At 51.5% G+C, this 14270-nt stretch overlaps 1 protein-coding gene across 5 annotated transcripts in view; it reads right to left on the bottom strand.

Annotated features, from left to right (window-relative positions):
- The window catches only part of TANC1 (tetratricopeptide repeat, ankyrin repeat and coiled-coil containing 1), a 229378-nt gene that overhangs the window by 12789 nt on the left and 202319 nt on the right, over positions 1 to 14270 (bottom strand). For all 5 annotated transcript variants that reach the window (XM_060016745.1, XM_060016743.1, XM_060016742.1 and 2 more), the window contains one exon: positions 1515 to 1648. In XM_060016745.1, the coding sequence (XP_059872728.1) occupies positions 1515 to 1648 (134 nt within the window). The remainder of the gene's footprint in view (positions 1 to 1514; positions 1649 to 14270) is intronic.

Here is a 14270-nt window from a genome sequence, read left to right on the forward strand (position 1 = left end):
CCACCTTTCAGAGTAAGGAAAGGACTCTCCTCTTTTTAAAAACCCCTGTAAGTCGTGTGATCCATGGGGCCTGTAAAATCTTTCTACTGTATTCCTTCGAACAGACTCTTCTTCCAAATATATCTTCTCTTTAACAAGCCTGATTCATTACTATGTCTGTAAAACTTGCACACACAAGGCAGAAATTTGGAGAAGGGAGGATTCCAAGCACAGTCAAGTGATGACACGACAGCCACTACAGGGCACGTGGGGTAGCTGAGCAGAACTGAAGGGAAGGCACGACAGCCACGGCCCCATGGCGGTGCTGACACCACGTTCCTGCAGCAGGCGGACGCGGCACGGGCAATGGATGCGAAAACACTCACCCACCCTCCCCCCTCAGCAGTCTGCTTCCTGAGGCTTAGGACTGGGGGACCTTCATAGCAGGTGATTTTTAGCAAAGCTTCCTGGAGGAGAGTTTCAGCCTCCAAGTTATGCCTTTAAACAGTACATGGTGAGAAGGGGAAAAAAAACCCAGAGAGGGGTCTCTTACAATGACCATCCTGGAGGGAACTGCTCTGCCCAGGGGGTTGTGGTCCAGCCTCTCTCCCTCTGGCACCGTGCTTGTTTTATTGCCACCACAGCAGAAGGTGGCATGTTCCCACTGCTCTCTTGTTCCTGACACACTAACGTATGTCTCCAGACTCCCCCACGACTTAGGGAACACGGAGAACAGGAGAGAGGATTATTAGCCAGGGCATCTCAAGGACTCGTGAGATAGGCAGGGAGTGGCCGGCACAAACCAAGCTCTTAGAAACGGGAAGGAGAAAAGCCAGAATCTCGGTGGGGCACCCTCACAGCTCCTGCCAGCAGAGCTAGCAGGAACCGGAAGGGTTGCGACTCCACGCTGTGAACTTGGGTCTAGAAAATTCCTTCTATAATGGACATGATGCGGAAATCCATCTGTCTGTTTGCAGCTGTGTGTAACCTGGTGCCAGCCATGGGGTAGATACATGGTCACTGTTTACAAAATGAAGGAATAAATGACTGAACCACTGCTATCAAGGACCCCTTGCTCCCTTAATTAGACTAAAAGCAATGATGCGTCGCTCCTTGTAAAAAGAAACCAGCCTGAATCACAGTGCAGGACCAGAGGGAAAAGGCTTCCCCTCCCAAGGAGCACAACAAGGCCACTCTTCTCCCAAGCCTGCTGGACAAGTGGGTTGCACAACCACAGCAGCCGCTGTGTTACAGCAAGTCTTCTGCTGTCGGGATGGGGTGCACCCACTCCATTTCCCCTCCCCGGTTACGGGGAAGCAGCTGTGGGTCTCTGACCTGGCTACCGGCCTTGCTCCCAGTTACCAGCCAATGTGGCTGACTGTGCTAGCCTGTCAAATGTCTGCCTTGATACAGCAGTGCTCACAGCACAAGCAGAAGCCAAGAATGTGGAAAAGACAGGGCCCAGCAGGGGAGACGGGCAGTAGCGATCTCGATCCCATTCACTGTTTCTGAAGCACTCGGGGTCCCCCGGGTACCTGCCAATGCCCCTGGCGTGCCGCACAAAACAACGGAGGGACCCCTCTCCTGTTAGTCCGAGACGCAGCAGCTCCACGCTCCAGCAGCAGCTCGCAGACCTCCAGCTTGCCTCGTCCTGCAGCGGCCGTCAGGGCTAGAGGGAAGTCACAGGGGGAGGGGTCTGTTAGTATGATGGCCACATGGTAGTGGCTAAAGGTGGCCACAGACTCTCTCACGCTCCTCCCACTGAGAGGAGGGGGACCACGTATCCTGCCCCCCTTGAATCTGGGCAGGCTCTGTGACACCTTTTTCTTTCTTTCTTTTTAAAAAAAATTTTTTTTGGCTGTATCGGGTCTTAGTTGCGGCTCGCAGAACCTTTCGTTGTGGCACGCAGGCTCTTCGTTGTGGCATGCCGGCTTCTCTCTAGTTGTGGCGTGTGGGTTTTCTCTCTCTAGTTGTGGCGTGCGGGCTCCAGAGCGCATGGACTCTGTAAGCTGTGGCCCACAGGCTCCAGAGTGTGTGGGCTCTGTAGTTTGCAGCACACAGGCTCTCTAGTTGAGGCGCATGGGCACAGCAGTTGTGGTGCACGGGCTTAGTTGCTCTGCGGCATGTGGGTTCTTAGCTCCCCGACTAGGAATTGAACCTGCGTCCCCTGCGTTGGAAGGCGGATTATTTACCACTGGACCACTAGGGGAAGTCCCTCTGTGATACCTTTGACCAACAGAACAGAGCAGACATGATGCCGTGCCAGTGCATGGGCCCAGGCCCTGAGGTGGGCAACTTCCACTTCCTTGAGCGCTCCTTGGAACCAGCTGCCACGCTGTGAGGAAGCCCAAGCAGCCCTGAGGTGAGACCCACTGGGAGAAGCTGGGCGTGGCCAACATCCTAGCAGCCAGCCAGCAACACTGTCAACTACGTGCGTGTGTGCCATCCTGGAAAGGGGTCCCCAGACACAGTCAGGCCACACCAGCTAGAGCTGTGAGAGCAGAGATGAGCCGTCCCTACAAGCCTGGCCCAAACGCAGATTCGGGAGCCACTAAGCGTTTGTTTTATTGTTGTCTTTTTTCACAGTAAGAGACAATGAGAATATAGGGCCACACAAACACAAAGATCAGTATTACTGTCAAGACCAGCTTCTTACCCTAAAGTCACACATTTCAATCAACAAGAGCTAACGATTGCTAAGGCAGTGAGAGCATATCACATCCTTCCTGCCTTCAGGGAGCTTAGAATGTCTGTAACAAGTCCAGATCCTGGGTTAAGAATGTCAGCAAAGGAACAAAAGGACAATTAGGCTGTGGAGGGCCTTGAGTGCCCGGGCGAACAGCCCAGTGTGATCCTGAGGCAGGGAGCTGTAGCTGGCAGCAGAGGTGCTGCGGGAAGGTCAGCCGAGGACAAAACGAGCACGGTGTGAAGGGAACGAATGCAGGCCAAGAGTCCTCAGGACACCCTCACAGCAGTGACTGCGCCTCCCCACCCCCAAGGCATGACTCCTAGTGGGGGCTGGGGAGGCAGAAAGACGGGTTTAGTTAGAAGAGGGGCTCTGCCATGGCATGAACCCCTGTCTAGAGGGAAGGACAGCGGCAGGTTGCAGGGACAGCCCCAGGCCAGGACAAAGCTCTTCAGCAGAGGACAGGAAGGGGCGAGGGGGGGAGACAGAGACACCGCAGTTGGGAGTGTCTACAACACAGAGGGGGAAGGAGAGGGTGGAGCCTGACGCTGCGGCCTGGCTCTAGTCCTAGGGCGACTCCATCTCTACATACAACCTCACACCTCAAACTTCTGGCTTCCTGAATAAAGTAAGCGTCCCTCCAAATCAGTCAGACATCTCAGTATGAAAACCAGGAAGGCACAGGAATAGATCCTTCACAAAAGGTGAAGTCCAAAGGCCAACGAACTTATGAAAAGCGCCCAACCTCACTAGCAGTCCAAGTAATTGAGAAATGGGACTCGCTGCTGGTTGAGGACGTACACATCCTTCCACGCAGCAACCCAGGTGTAGATGGGTGCCCGGACGTGCCCCTGGAGCACACGGGGAGGCGTGCTTGTAACAGCCTGAGCTGGAGCAGCCCAGCTGGCTGTGGACAGCCGGCCACAGGTCATGGTGCAAACACTACACGGCCACCAAATAAACACCACACGGCTAAATGCAGTGCAACGGGTCCGCCTCCCAAATTTAACAGAGATTCCAGGAAGCAAAACACAGAAGAACACACAGGGCAATAGCTCAGAACTGAGAGCACTGCTGGGCGGTCTCAGGACAGGCCCACAATGGCCCCCTTTCCGGGAGGACAGGGCCGGCGTCGCTGGGAACCCTGGGTCTCCCGGCGTCGCTGAGACGGGGAGCCAGGGGCTCAGCAATGCAGCTTCTCTGTGTCCTCTCCAGACCCCCTCTCAGGACAGACACCATGCCTACTCCAGCTCTGTCGGCCGACCATGGTTTACCTCCCAGGACCGCACACACCCAAAGGATGTAAACATGACACCTGGACCTCAGCTCCCTCTCAGGGACAAAGAAGTCGCCAACCGCTTTACTGATTTTCTCAAGACAGGGCAACCAGTAAAAACCACAGACGGGGAGTGGAAGCTGTCTCGGGTCTCGACCACGGGTGCCATTCCTATCCGTGTTACACAGACAGGATCGTTGTCACCCATCGCACATCTAAACTTGTAAATAACTTACAAATAAATACCGTAAACAGACTAGTACGGATATCGGTTTATAGACGGATGCACTGGGCTGGAGGTGGGAGTTCCCATACCCCAAATGTCTGGACATCGGTGGCCAAGTGATCCCGTCTGTCCTGTGAGCTTCTACACTAGTGGGTCCTGGTCCTGGGCCGGGCATGCCCGTCACGGTCTGTTCCTGCCACGGTGTGAATGTTGACGATTCTGAGGTAACGTGGGCCTTGGGGCGCTTTTCTTTACACTGTCTGGATGGGTCGAACACCATGTCCCTGCAAGCGGGGGCTTTGTGAGATGGAAGCTCTGGACGCTGAGCCACTCCCTGGGCCTGGGGCTCCCTGGCATCCTTCCTGCAATTAGGGAGCCCCTCCTCTGCCGGGAGCGGCCTGTGGCACGGCGCGGGCACTGGCGCTGCAGGCGGGGACGTGGCCAGGCGCAGGCAGGACACCGTGGACGTAATAAGCTCAAGTCTCTTTTATTTGGTAAACAGGTTTCATCCGCATTATAAATGGGGCCTTTAAGTCAGGATTTCTGTTGCAGCTGCCACTGATTTTTTTTTTTTTTTTTTTTTTGCAACAGCACATCAAAAGTGACAGCCCGGCACTAAAAATAGGGCCCCGTGTTTGAAGGAGGTGCCAGAGGAGCCAGAAGTTAGAACAGCTGACAGTCGGAGGGGAGCACCGCCCAGGCCCCGAGACAGGGCTGGATTCCCTTCTCCCTTCCAGCCCCGACCCGGCTGCACTTCTGGTGATTAGCCTTCTTCTGAGATGGTGAAGCGCCTATCAGCACAGGCTGGGAGTCTCACACAGCCGGCCTAAAATGGATCACACCTTCCTAGTGAGGCTCTCGCTTTCACCCCGATGCCCCAAACAACAGGACCTGTGTTCTCCTTTTTCTACTCAGAGGGAATCTTTTTGTTGCCGTCACTCAGGACCCCTGAGGCTACGGGTGTATCTCAAGTTCTAGCAGCACGGGGAGTTAAGGATACCATATTCGGAAACAAGCCAGGCTGAAGAACAGTCAACCAGATGCTCAAACAAACAAAACCAGCAGAACTCTGCTCAGGAATTCCAGTTATTCTGCTGAAAAGGCTGTCCTCCGAGCAGACCAGCGGCCCCTAACAAGGGTCAGCGCACTCTGCCTGGCCGGAGAAGGGGGAGGGGCCGGACAGGAGAGAGCGCCTGGCAGCAGGGCAAAGCCGTGGCTTCCGGCCAGCGGAATTCAGAGAGGAAGGAGAAAGAAGACCTGGTAGGAAACGGGGGCTCTCAGAGTCAGCCTGAGCTCACGGCGCTTCGTAGGACTCAAACTGAACATAATTTCTTCTGCTGCAAAATCCTCAACAAGATGGCATTTCTGTAATTAAATTCCCACGAAGGCATGTGTCATTTTCTGATTCATTTTACCTCGGCCATACTGTCTTCTGTCTTCAGAGCATGAGTACGTTGGTCCTGGCGGATGTTCATTTTAAGAAAACCCAACTGACCCTCAACAATACGAAATCCTCACTGAAAGCATCAGTGAGAGATGATTCCTGGTAAAATGGCTCATTTGCAGGAATCTTTTAAGAACTAAAGTTCTCTGGGCAGGGATGTGATTTACAAAAGCTCAAGGGCAACCTGCCTGGAACACAGTCATTCCATGAGCAGGGCTGTTTGTGGTATTTGATGGCAGGTCTGTCCCTCAGACACACAGGGGTGTGTTCCTGGGCCAGGCCGGCAGGCCTGGGGGCTTCAACAATGGAGTGTCACCCCCTCTGCCCACATCCTTCTCTCCCGACTTACAGAAAAGGGCGACAGGTCAGAGCACACGCAGGCGGTCCCTGCTTCTGGACAGTGACCTTTTCAGACACCACACAGTGACGAGCCAGCCCACACCCCCAGGCCCCAGCTGAGCATGCGAGCCAGAACAGTGCGCGCCCGCAGAAGCGCGCTTCCCGCCGGCTGAGACGGCGGCCCGGGTCGTGGGCAGCGTGGCCCGGCTTTGCTTCCATACGTGTGTTCCCTGGTGTGATTTATTTCCTGACATGCTGGCTCTTCCCGTCTTTTATAAAAATGGGTGGAAATGAATCGTGATAAGCAGCAGGGGTCTCATACATGTCATCTGGTTGCGACCAAGATGGAAACCATTAGATGCGACAAAGGCAGTGAAGACAGAACCCGGGCCGGAGGAGAACAAAGGTAAAAGTGCACGTGGAATGCTGGGGAATTCTCAGCTATTTTATCTAAATGCTGAAATGCAATTTGGGATTCTATAATTTTTTAAACCTCTTTGGGAATGGCAGCCCCTCGCCCTGCACTTAACAAATGACCTCTCGAGGAGTTGTCACCCCAGAGGCTAGTCGGCCTGTGTTTTGCTTTGCTGCCCTTTGGGTCTGGGCAGGGCTGCCACTCAGAGAGGCTGGTCCCAAAGGCCTCTGAATGAAAGCAGTGCCCTGTCCTCGCCCTGGGAAGTCAGGCAATACCTCCCCCCCCTCCCCCTTCTATGGACAGGGCTGAGATTTATGAAAGTCCAGTATCATAGCCTTGCTTTGTTAAGTATTTCCTTCCTGGCTGAAGGAGGGGAGGGCTTCCATTAGAAGAACAAACTCCCCAACAGCTATAAATTCTTCATCTCCGCAAAGATCTGAATCCTCAACAATGCAAAGGATAAAATAAAACACAACAAAGATTGCTCTCACTGAAAAATGCCATTGCACCGGGAGACGAACCCCCAGGAGCCTCCAGCACCCCCAGCCTTGACACCCGTGCTGGGAGGGTGACCTTGCGAACAGGAAGCCGGCTCTGCCCCAAAAGCTCTCTGAAGCTCACCAGTGGCTGCTTGGAACACCTTCCTTATTGTTCTGACCCTGCCTCCTCGTTCTGCACTTGGCATTAAGTCTCCCAGGAGGGCCTGCAGCTGCAGGCCGGGCTGGGGTCAAGGAGAGGGAATCTCTGTTGACAAGGCAACAGGCGGCAACCAAACCACACATAAAGATGCCCGCACCAAACCAGCCCATTTCCCGATGGACTACTTACAAAGCAAGGCAGAAACCAAACCTGAGGAACCAAGACACCCCTGGCATGTGACCAGTTCTAGAGTAAAACCATGCTGCCAGTCTCTGTACACAGCTTAAATATGAACCTCCAATCACCAAGGAATTTTTTTATAGAAATAAGATGTGTCATTGCCACGAAATGGGACTTCCCATGTGACCAAAATTCTTTTCCATCCTTCAAATCCATAAAGGAATTGCAAAGTAACTAAGATTCTGTCACTTAAGCATTCATTTCAATGCTCTATCAAGACCAAAGGTATAGCATAATTACAATAATTAATATTAACAATCAGCTCATCACAACCTTTGCAGCATATCGTATCTGTTGAACACTTAGAGCTGCCGAGCTCTGGGCAAAAGACTATGGGTGAGGGCTTCCCTGGTGGCGCAGTGGTTGAGAGTCCGCCTGCCGATGCAGGGGACACGGGTTCGTGCCCCGGTCCGGGAAGATCCCACATGCCGCAGAGCAGCTGGGCCCGTGAGCCATGGCCGCTGAGCCTGCGCGTCTGGAGCCTGTGCTCCGCAGCGGGAGGGGCCGCAACAGTGAGAGGCCCGCGTACCACACACACACACAAAAAAAGACTATGGGTAAATTCTTACTTAAGCTTGACAAGAATCCTTCGAATTAGAAGATTATGATGTCCATTTTATTGAGATGAAGGAACTGAGTCACATCATTTGCCCTGAATCATAAAGCTGATTCAGTGTCAGTTAGAAATTAAACCCAAGCAGCTGAAAGAACCTGGAGGCATGCTCTCAATCAGAAATAGGAAGATCCTGGTTATCTGAGAGTTTGGGTCCTGGTTCTGCCACCCATTCACTGTGAAACCTTGATGAAATAATTAAATGTCTTTGGTCCTCAACTATCTGCACCTATACCATAAGCTTATTAGTCTCTTTCAATGATATGCTTTGTGATTCTAAGGGTCCTAGGCCTTGAGAACTTTTAAAGAAGGATAAGAAAACAGTGCAATGTGAGATTACTGGACAAGACGGCAGAACAGAAGGACCTTGAGCTTACCTCTTCTCACAAGCAAAAGACGAAGATCCTGACATATTTTAATAATATATTCTGACACTCGTAAACTGCTTCCTACATGATGCTTCATGGCCCTTCAAATTCATAAATTTAATATACAACTAACTTCTGGGATTTCCCTGGTGGTCCAGTGGTTAAGACTTTGCCTTCCAATGAGGGAGGGGTGCAGGTTCGATCCCTGGTTGGGGAGCTAAGATCCCACATCACATGCCTTGGGGCCAAAAAACCAAAATATAAAACAGAAGCAATACTGTCACAAATTCAATAAAGACTTTAAAAATGGTCCATATCAAAAATCTTAAAAAGAAAAAATACACACACACACACCCCCCCCCCTAACTTTTACAAGGCAAGTACCACTCATCCTGGTTTTGCAGATGAGGAAAATATGGTCCAGAGAAGTTGAACAACTCACCTAAGGTCACACAGCTAGTGGGAGGGAAGATAGGATTTGAAGTCAGGGAGTCTGGCTGGAATCTGAGTTCTTAATTCTCACACTTCTGCCCCTAAGAAGTCTCCTTTTAAAAAATATCCAACTAATCAAACAGACCATGAACGTTGTTTTAGAACAAGGGTACTAGAAAGCACTTTTCTTCTCCTGAAGAGCTGTTAAGCTTTCTCCCACAGACAGTAAGAATAATCTGTAATGACTATGTTTCCTTCTAACCCTGGTCACACAGCATCCTACGGCCAAAACAGTAGCTCAACCTAGTAAACATTCAGGACATTATGGCAGGGATATCCCTGCTCTTCCTCATGTCCAATTCCTGACTTCTTCCCCTCTTCTTATATGTATTAATTCAAGTAAGCCTCTTCAAATCCTTTGAGGAATTATGTGTGCTATAAATAAAAACAATTTCCTAAACTATGGATGACATAAATCATGTTTCAAACCGACTTTGTGCCAAAAATCTCTCAGGGGATCGCAGCTTTGACCAGCTGTCACTTGCAAAGTGTGCTGAGAATGTTCACATTTTGGACAGACCCTCTTACACACCGAATTACGTGAAGCACGTACAACGTGCTCCTTCTTGCGCCCTCAAAGGGCTGGGCGTGCGCTGAGGAGAACAGAGCTATGGGCAGGACCCCATGTGAGGGGTCAGTGTTTAAAAAGGGGGGCAGTTTCGACAAAACCATCCTACACACGTTGAGATCCAGGCTCAAAAAAAGAGAATCCAAGTGTCACTGCTGTAGGAATTTGGAAGAATCCAGGATGATTTTCCTGGGGGAGAGCAGGTAGATCACGTGCAGTCCTGTTAGGAGGGAGTGACCAAAAGAACAAGCAGCGTGTCTGTGGGTAAAGATGCTCTAAGCTCCCAAAATGTAGATGAGCACGTGCCTTTCTGGTGAGAGCCCAAGTTTTGTTTTTGTTTTTTTAACGAATAGGAAGGAACTCCCTAGAACAAAGGCTTCTGTGTACAGCGAAAGCAGCAGGATGAAGGCGGAGCACAGGGTCCCTGTAAGCAGTCAAGCTACCAGTCCATCTACACCTGAAATGCCTCTGCGGGTTTCTACGGGCCCCCACTCCTTGCCCCCCACCTGCCCTGTAGGACAGGGACACACAGGTCCACTGATTCCTGCTGTCCTCTCAGCAGAGGAAAGGTCTCCAGAACACACCCACATCAGGGGCAAACCCCAGGGGTCTGCTAGAGCAGGAAGGGGACAGGGTGTGGACACACCCAGTCCCTTTGGTTCTTACCCCCCAAATACTCTCTATTGTTAGGGTGACCCCATCTCCCTCCTTCCAGAGCCTGCACTACCCCCTCCCCCAGTACCTACATTACCCCCTTCCCCAGTGCCTACATTACTCAACTTTGTCCCTCCCCTTTCACCGTCCTGGGTTATTCCCCAATTCCCCTCCATTCAGGGTCCAGAGCTCCCCCCTCCCATCCTCTCCAGGGTTCTGGGTTATCCACCCTTCCCCTCCCTGCCTAGGTCCTGGGTTGCCCCCTCCATCCAGGATCCTGGATCACCTCTCCCCACCTCATTCTGGGTTATCCCCTCCCTCATATCCTCTAAGGTCCTGGGTTACCCCTCTTTCATGCTTTCAAAGGACAACCAAGAACTTCTACCTTGTTTAGGACTGACAGAAACCTGGATTTCCACCAATCTTCTTATACTTTCCTAAAGCAAACACCAGCAGAGGAAGGAGTGCCTGGACAAGGATTTTCCAACAGCAGTACTGGTGAGGGGCTCGGGACCTCCAAAAAAATCAGGTATCTTCAGTGTACAAGAGAAGTCACTTGCTTTTCCCTACAAGATACATTTAGTAAATTCCTTCACACAAATTCTCCACATGCCCCAACAAGTAAGAGACCGATTCTTTTCTTTCCAGTCTCTCACCTGAATTCTGCCCTGAGATGTACCTAATCTGTGTGAAGGCCAAACTCAATCCAGTAAGTCTCAAGCATTCTTTAAATTCTTACCGAACAATAGCCCTCCTCTCTCCAAAAGACCTAAGGTGAAATCTGAATAAACAAAGGGTTATTTTTAAATCAACAACAAGGCATCCTGTCGCCCGACATGCACGCACCGAGTTCTGGGGTGGCTTTGGGTGTGATGAGCTCTGCTGTCCGTGGTCCCTGCAATGAGAGCAGGACACCTCACCCCCAGAAGGACAGGCAGAGCCCCAGAGTGGAAACTGAAGCAGCTGTATGGAGACGAGAGGGAAACTTTTAAGACATCAAGGACGAAGTACAACTCATTACCTGGCTTCCTGGCCCCGTAAGGAAGCAGATGTGAGGACCCGCCCCCAAGACTCGCCTGGAAATGCCCACACCCCAGCTGACAGGCTGGGCCTGAGAGTCAAGTCCCATCCAGAGTTCCGAGCAGAATTTGAGAAGAGTGAGTGACCTGTGATCAGCGCACATGCTGGACCAAACTGCCTGTGTGAACTATGACGATGGAGGGCCACGCAGCTAAATACTGGGAGAAAACTTCAGCCCTTCTTAGAAAGACAGGAAAATACGGCGCTGGTAACAGCTTGGGCAATACAAACATAGTGTTTACAATGATTCAACTTCTTTGGAAAGTATTTACCAACTAAAAGAGCATGGACAACATAAAAGAACACTTGGCATGAAACATTTCCGTCAGACGTCTACCTCCCTCTGACTGACGGGGCCTCTCAGGTCAGAAATTAGGGAAGGGCAGCCCTTGGGAGCAGTCGTATGGCAGGCGGGACAGCGTCCTGTCCGTTGGTGAAGCCCACGGCTCCAGGCCTGCTGCAGACCAGCTGTGAAGCAGTGAGAAGGATTTCCGAGGGACAACAGTGTGAGGGCGCGGCACATCGGGGGAGTGGGCAGTTGGGCTGGTGATGCAGGGAGGGAGATGTTATGGACACACAGAAGGGGCTGGCACGGTCCATCCTGGCCTGTCACCCGTGCCCACACCACGTGTGGCTGCTAATAGCTGGGTGTTCCAAAAGATGTAACCCAGCACCCAGCCACACTGATGACTGGGATGAAGGCATCTCAGCCAGCCTGGAATCCAGCAAGACACGAAGACACCCGAGGATTGGGTCCCGATGAGCAACTGGGCTCCTTACCTCTCCCCTCCAACAACACAATTTCTCCCAAATTATTCTGCAAAGTGAGTGTCACCTACCCTAAAAGTTACCTAGCCTTGTTTTCTCTAAACCCGCTTGTCCGCTCATTCAACACCTATGTGACAAGCACCCGGCAAGATCAGTGGCTAGTGGCTACCTGGCTGGACAGCACAGAAAGCAAGCATTTCCATCACCACGGAAAGTTCTACCGGACAACACGAGACCAGACACAGGGACCACACACAGAGGTGAGCACAGGAGACCTGGAAAGTTCTGCCCTCCTGAAGCCCACAATTTGGGGACGACAAGCTTGCATCAAATAAGCAACACCAACAATCGAATTTATCAGTGGTAAGTACTACGAAGGGAACTGCAAGGTGACCCCAAGGGGCCGGGGCTGGGAAGTCTTTGCTTACAAGACAGGCAAACTTGCTGAAACAGAAGGGCCTTTATGCCCCTGTAAAGAGCGTGAAGTTCTGCCCAGAGACAGACAACAGGCTCACAGACTTGACAGTGGCCTAGAGTTTGGAAGCACAGTTCCTCTGACAACTCACAACACCATGAGTCACCAGTTAAGCATTTCTGATCATTCCAGTTTGGGCAGATTCCCATCACACGCTGACAAGGAAACAGTAACTCGGTTAGGTCAAGACTTCGTGGGAGCCAGTACTTGCTTGTTATGGCTGTGGAATGCCTGAAACAGAGATAACGCAAGCATCTGATGGTTCAGGCTGACTGGAAACCATGGGATCAAGGCTGTCCGACCAAGAGTGTGAACGTCACGAGCAGAGGGTCTCGGTTGCCTCGCGGGCAGAGCTGCTTGGTGGAGATGCACCCCACGCCCACTGCGCTGTAGCTCCGAGCTTTCTCCTTACTCCCCCCCTCCGCCTGAGTGTCACACTCCTTGAACTGCGTGAGCCCGAGGAGAAGCGCTAAAGAGCTACAGGACTGATTTTGGAAGGGCTGGATCTAGACATCAAACAGACGTAAAAGGCAAATGGCTCCAGATGCTGGTGGAAAGGGAAACTTACATAAATTAGGCCCTCTGCTCTCCAAAACGAGTAGACATACAGGCATAACTCATTTAATTGCACTTTGCAGATACTGCCTTTGCTCACTTTGTGCCCCGGTGTCATGTTTTGGTAATTCTTGCAGTATTTAAAAATTTTTTATTATTATTATGTACTTGTTACGGTGATCTGTGATCAGTGATCTTTGATGTTATTATTGCAAAAAGATTACAACACACCGAAGGCTCAGATGATGGTGAGCATTTCTTTAGCAATAAAGTATTTTTAAATGAAGGTATATACATTTTTTAAAGACATAAAGCTATTACACACTTAATAGACTACAGTACAGTGTAAATGTAACTTACATGCGCTGGGAAACCAAAAAATTTGTGACTCACTTGTACTGTGCCATTCACTTTATTACAGAGGTCTGGAACCAAAGTCACCATATATCGCCAAGGCACATCTGTATTCTGCAACTTTTCTTAAAACTCTGAGTTTACTGCAATAAACCCCAAAGTAAACATTGTTCCCATTTTAGATGAATGTCTTAAAAATCTACTCTATACACTGTCTTGTCTCTTTATACCTAAGGCAGGAGCCACCCCCTTTCGGGACACTGTTTGGTGACTCCAGGTCATCAGCAGGGAGATGCTCAGGGCACTGAAGACACACAACTGAACCTACTGCCATCACCTCCACGCGGATGGGGCTGGGTGACAGAGGGCCTCCCGTGGGGCTGTGCCCCCTGTGCTCCCTCCTCCCCGGCTGTCCGCTGTCATTATCTCTCACTGATGAACTGTTGCTTCCAGTCGGCAACAGGCATGAAAACCCCACTTGTGCAACACACAGCAGCTCCCCCGAGATTGCAAAGGTCCCTCCCAGCAGAAAAGTGGAGGAGGACTTTGCACACTGATTTAGCGCTCCCACCTCCTGGACGTGGCTGGGAGAGGACAGATGGGCGGGTAGCTGTGCTCCAAACAGGGCGGCGTAGTGCTGCACGGAAACCAACGGGCCCTTCAAAGATGGGCAGGTGAGCCAAGAACACACCCCAGAGACCCTCTCTTGGAGCCCCATCAGCTGGCTTTTTTTTTTTTTTTGCGGTACGCGGGCCTCTCACTGTTGTGGCCTCTCCCGTTGCGGAGCACAGTCTCCGGACATGCAGGCTCAGCGGCCATGGCTCACAGGCCCAGCCGCTCTGCGGCATGTAGGATCTTCCCGGACCGGGGCACGAGCCCGTGCCCCCTACATCAGCAGGCGGACTCTCAACCACTGCGCCACCAGGGAAGCCCGTCATCAGCTGGCATTTTAAAGCCAAGCTGTCCATAGCTAACCTACACTGAACAGACCACACAGGGTCAAACAGAAATAAGGAACGGCATTATTCACACACAGTGTCTGGTTGTCCCGTCACCTGCCCACACCCCAGACACGATCACTCCTGGGATCCTACCCTCT

Source organism: Delphinus delphis, chromosome 7, assembly GCF_949987515.2.
Source record: "Delphinus delphis chromosome 7, mDelDel1.2, whole genome shotgun sequence".
Taxonomy (NCBI): Eukaryota; Metazoa; Chordata; class Mammalia; order Artiodactyla; family Delphinidae; genus Delphinus; species Delphinus delphis.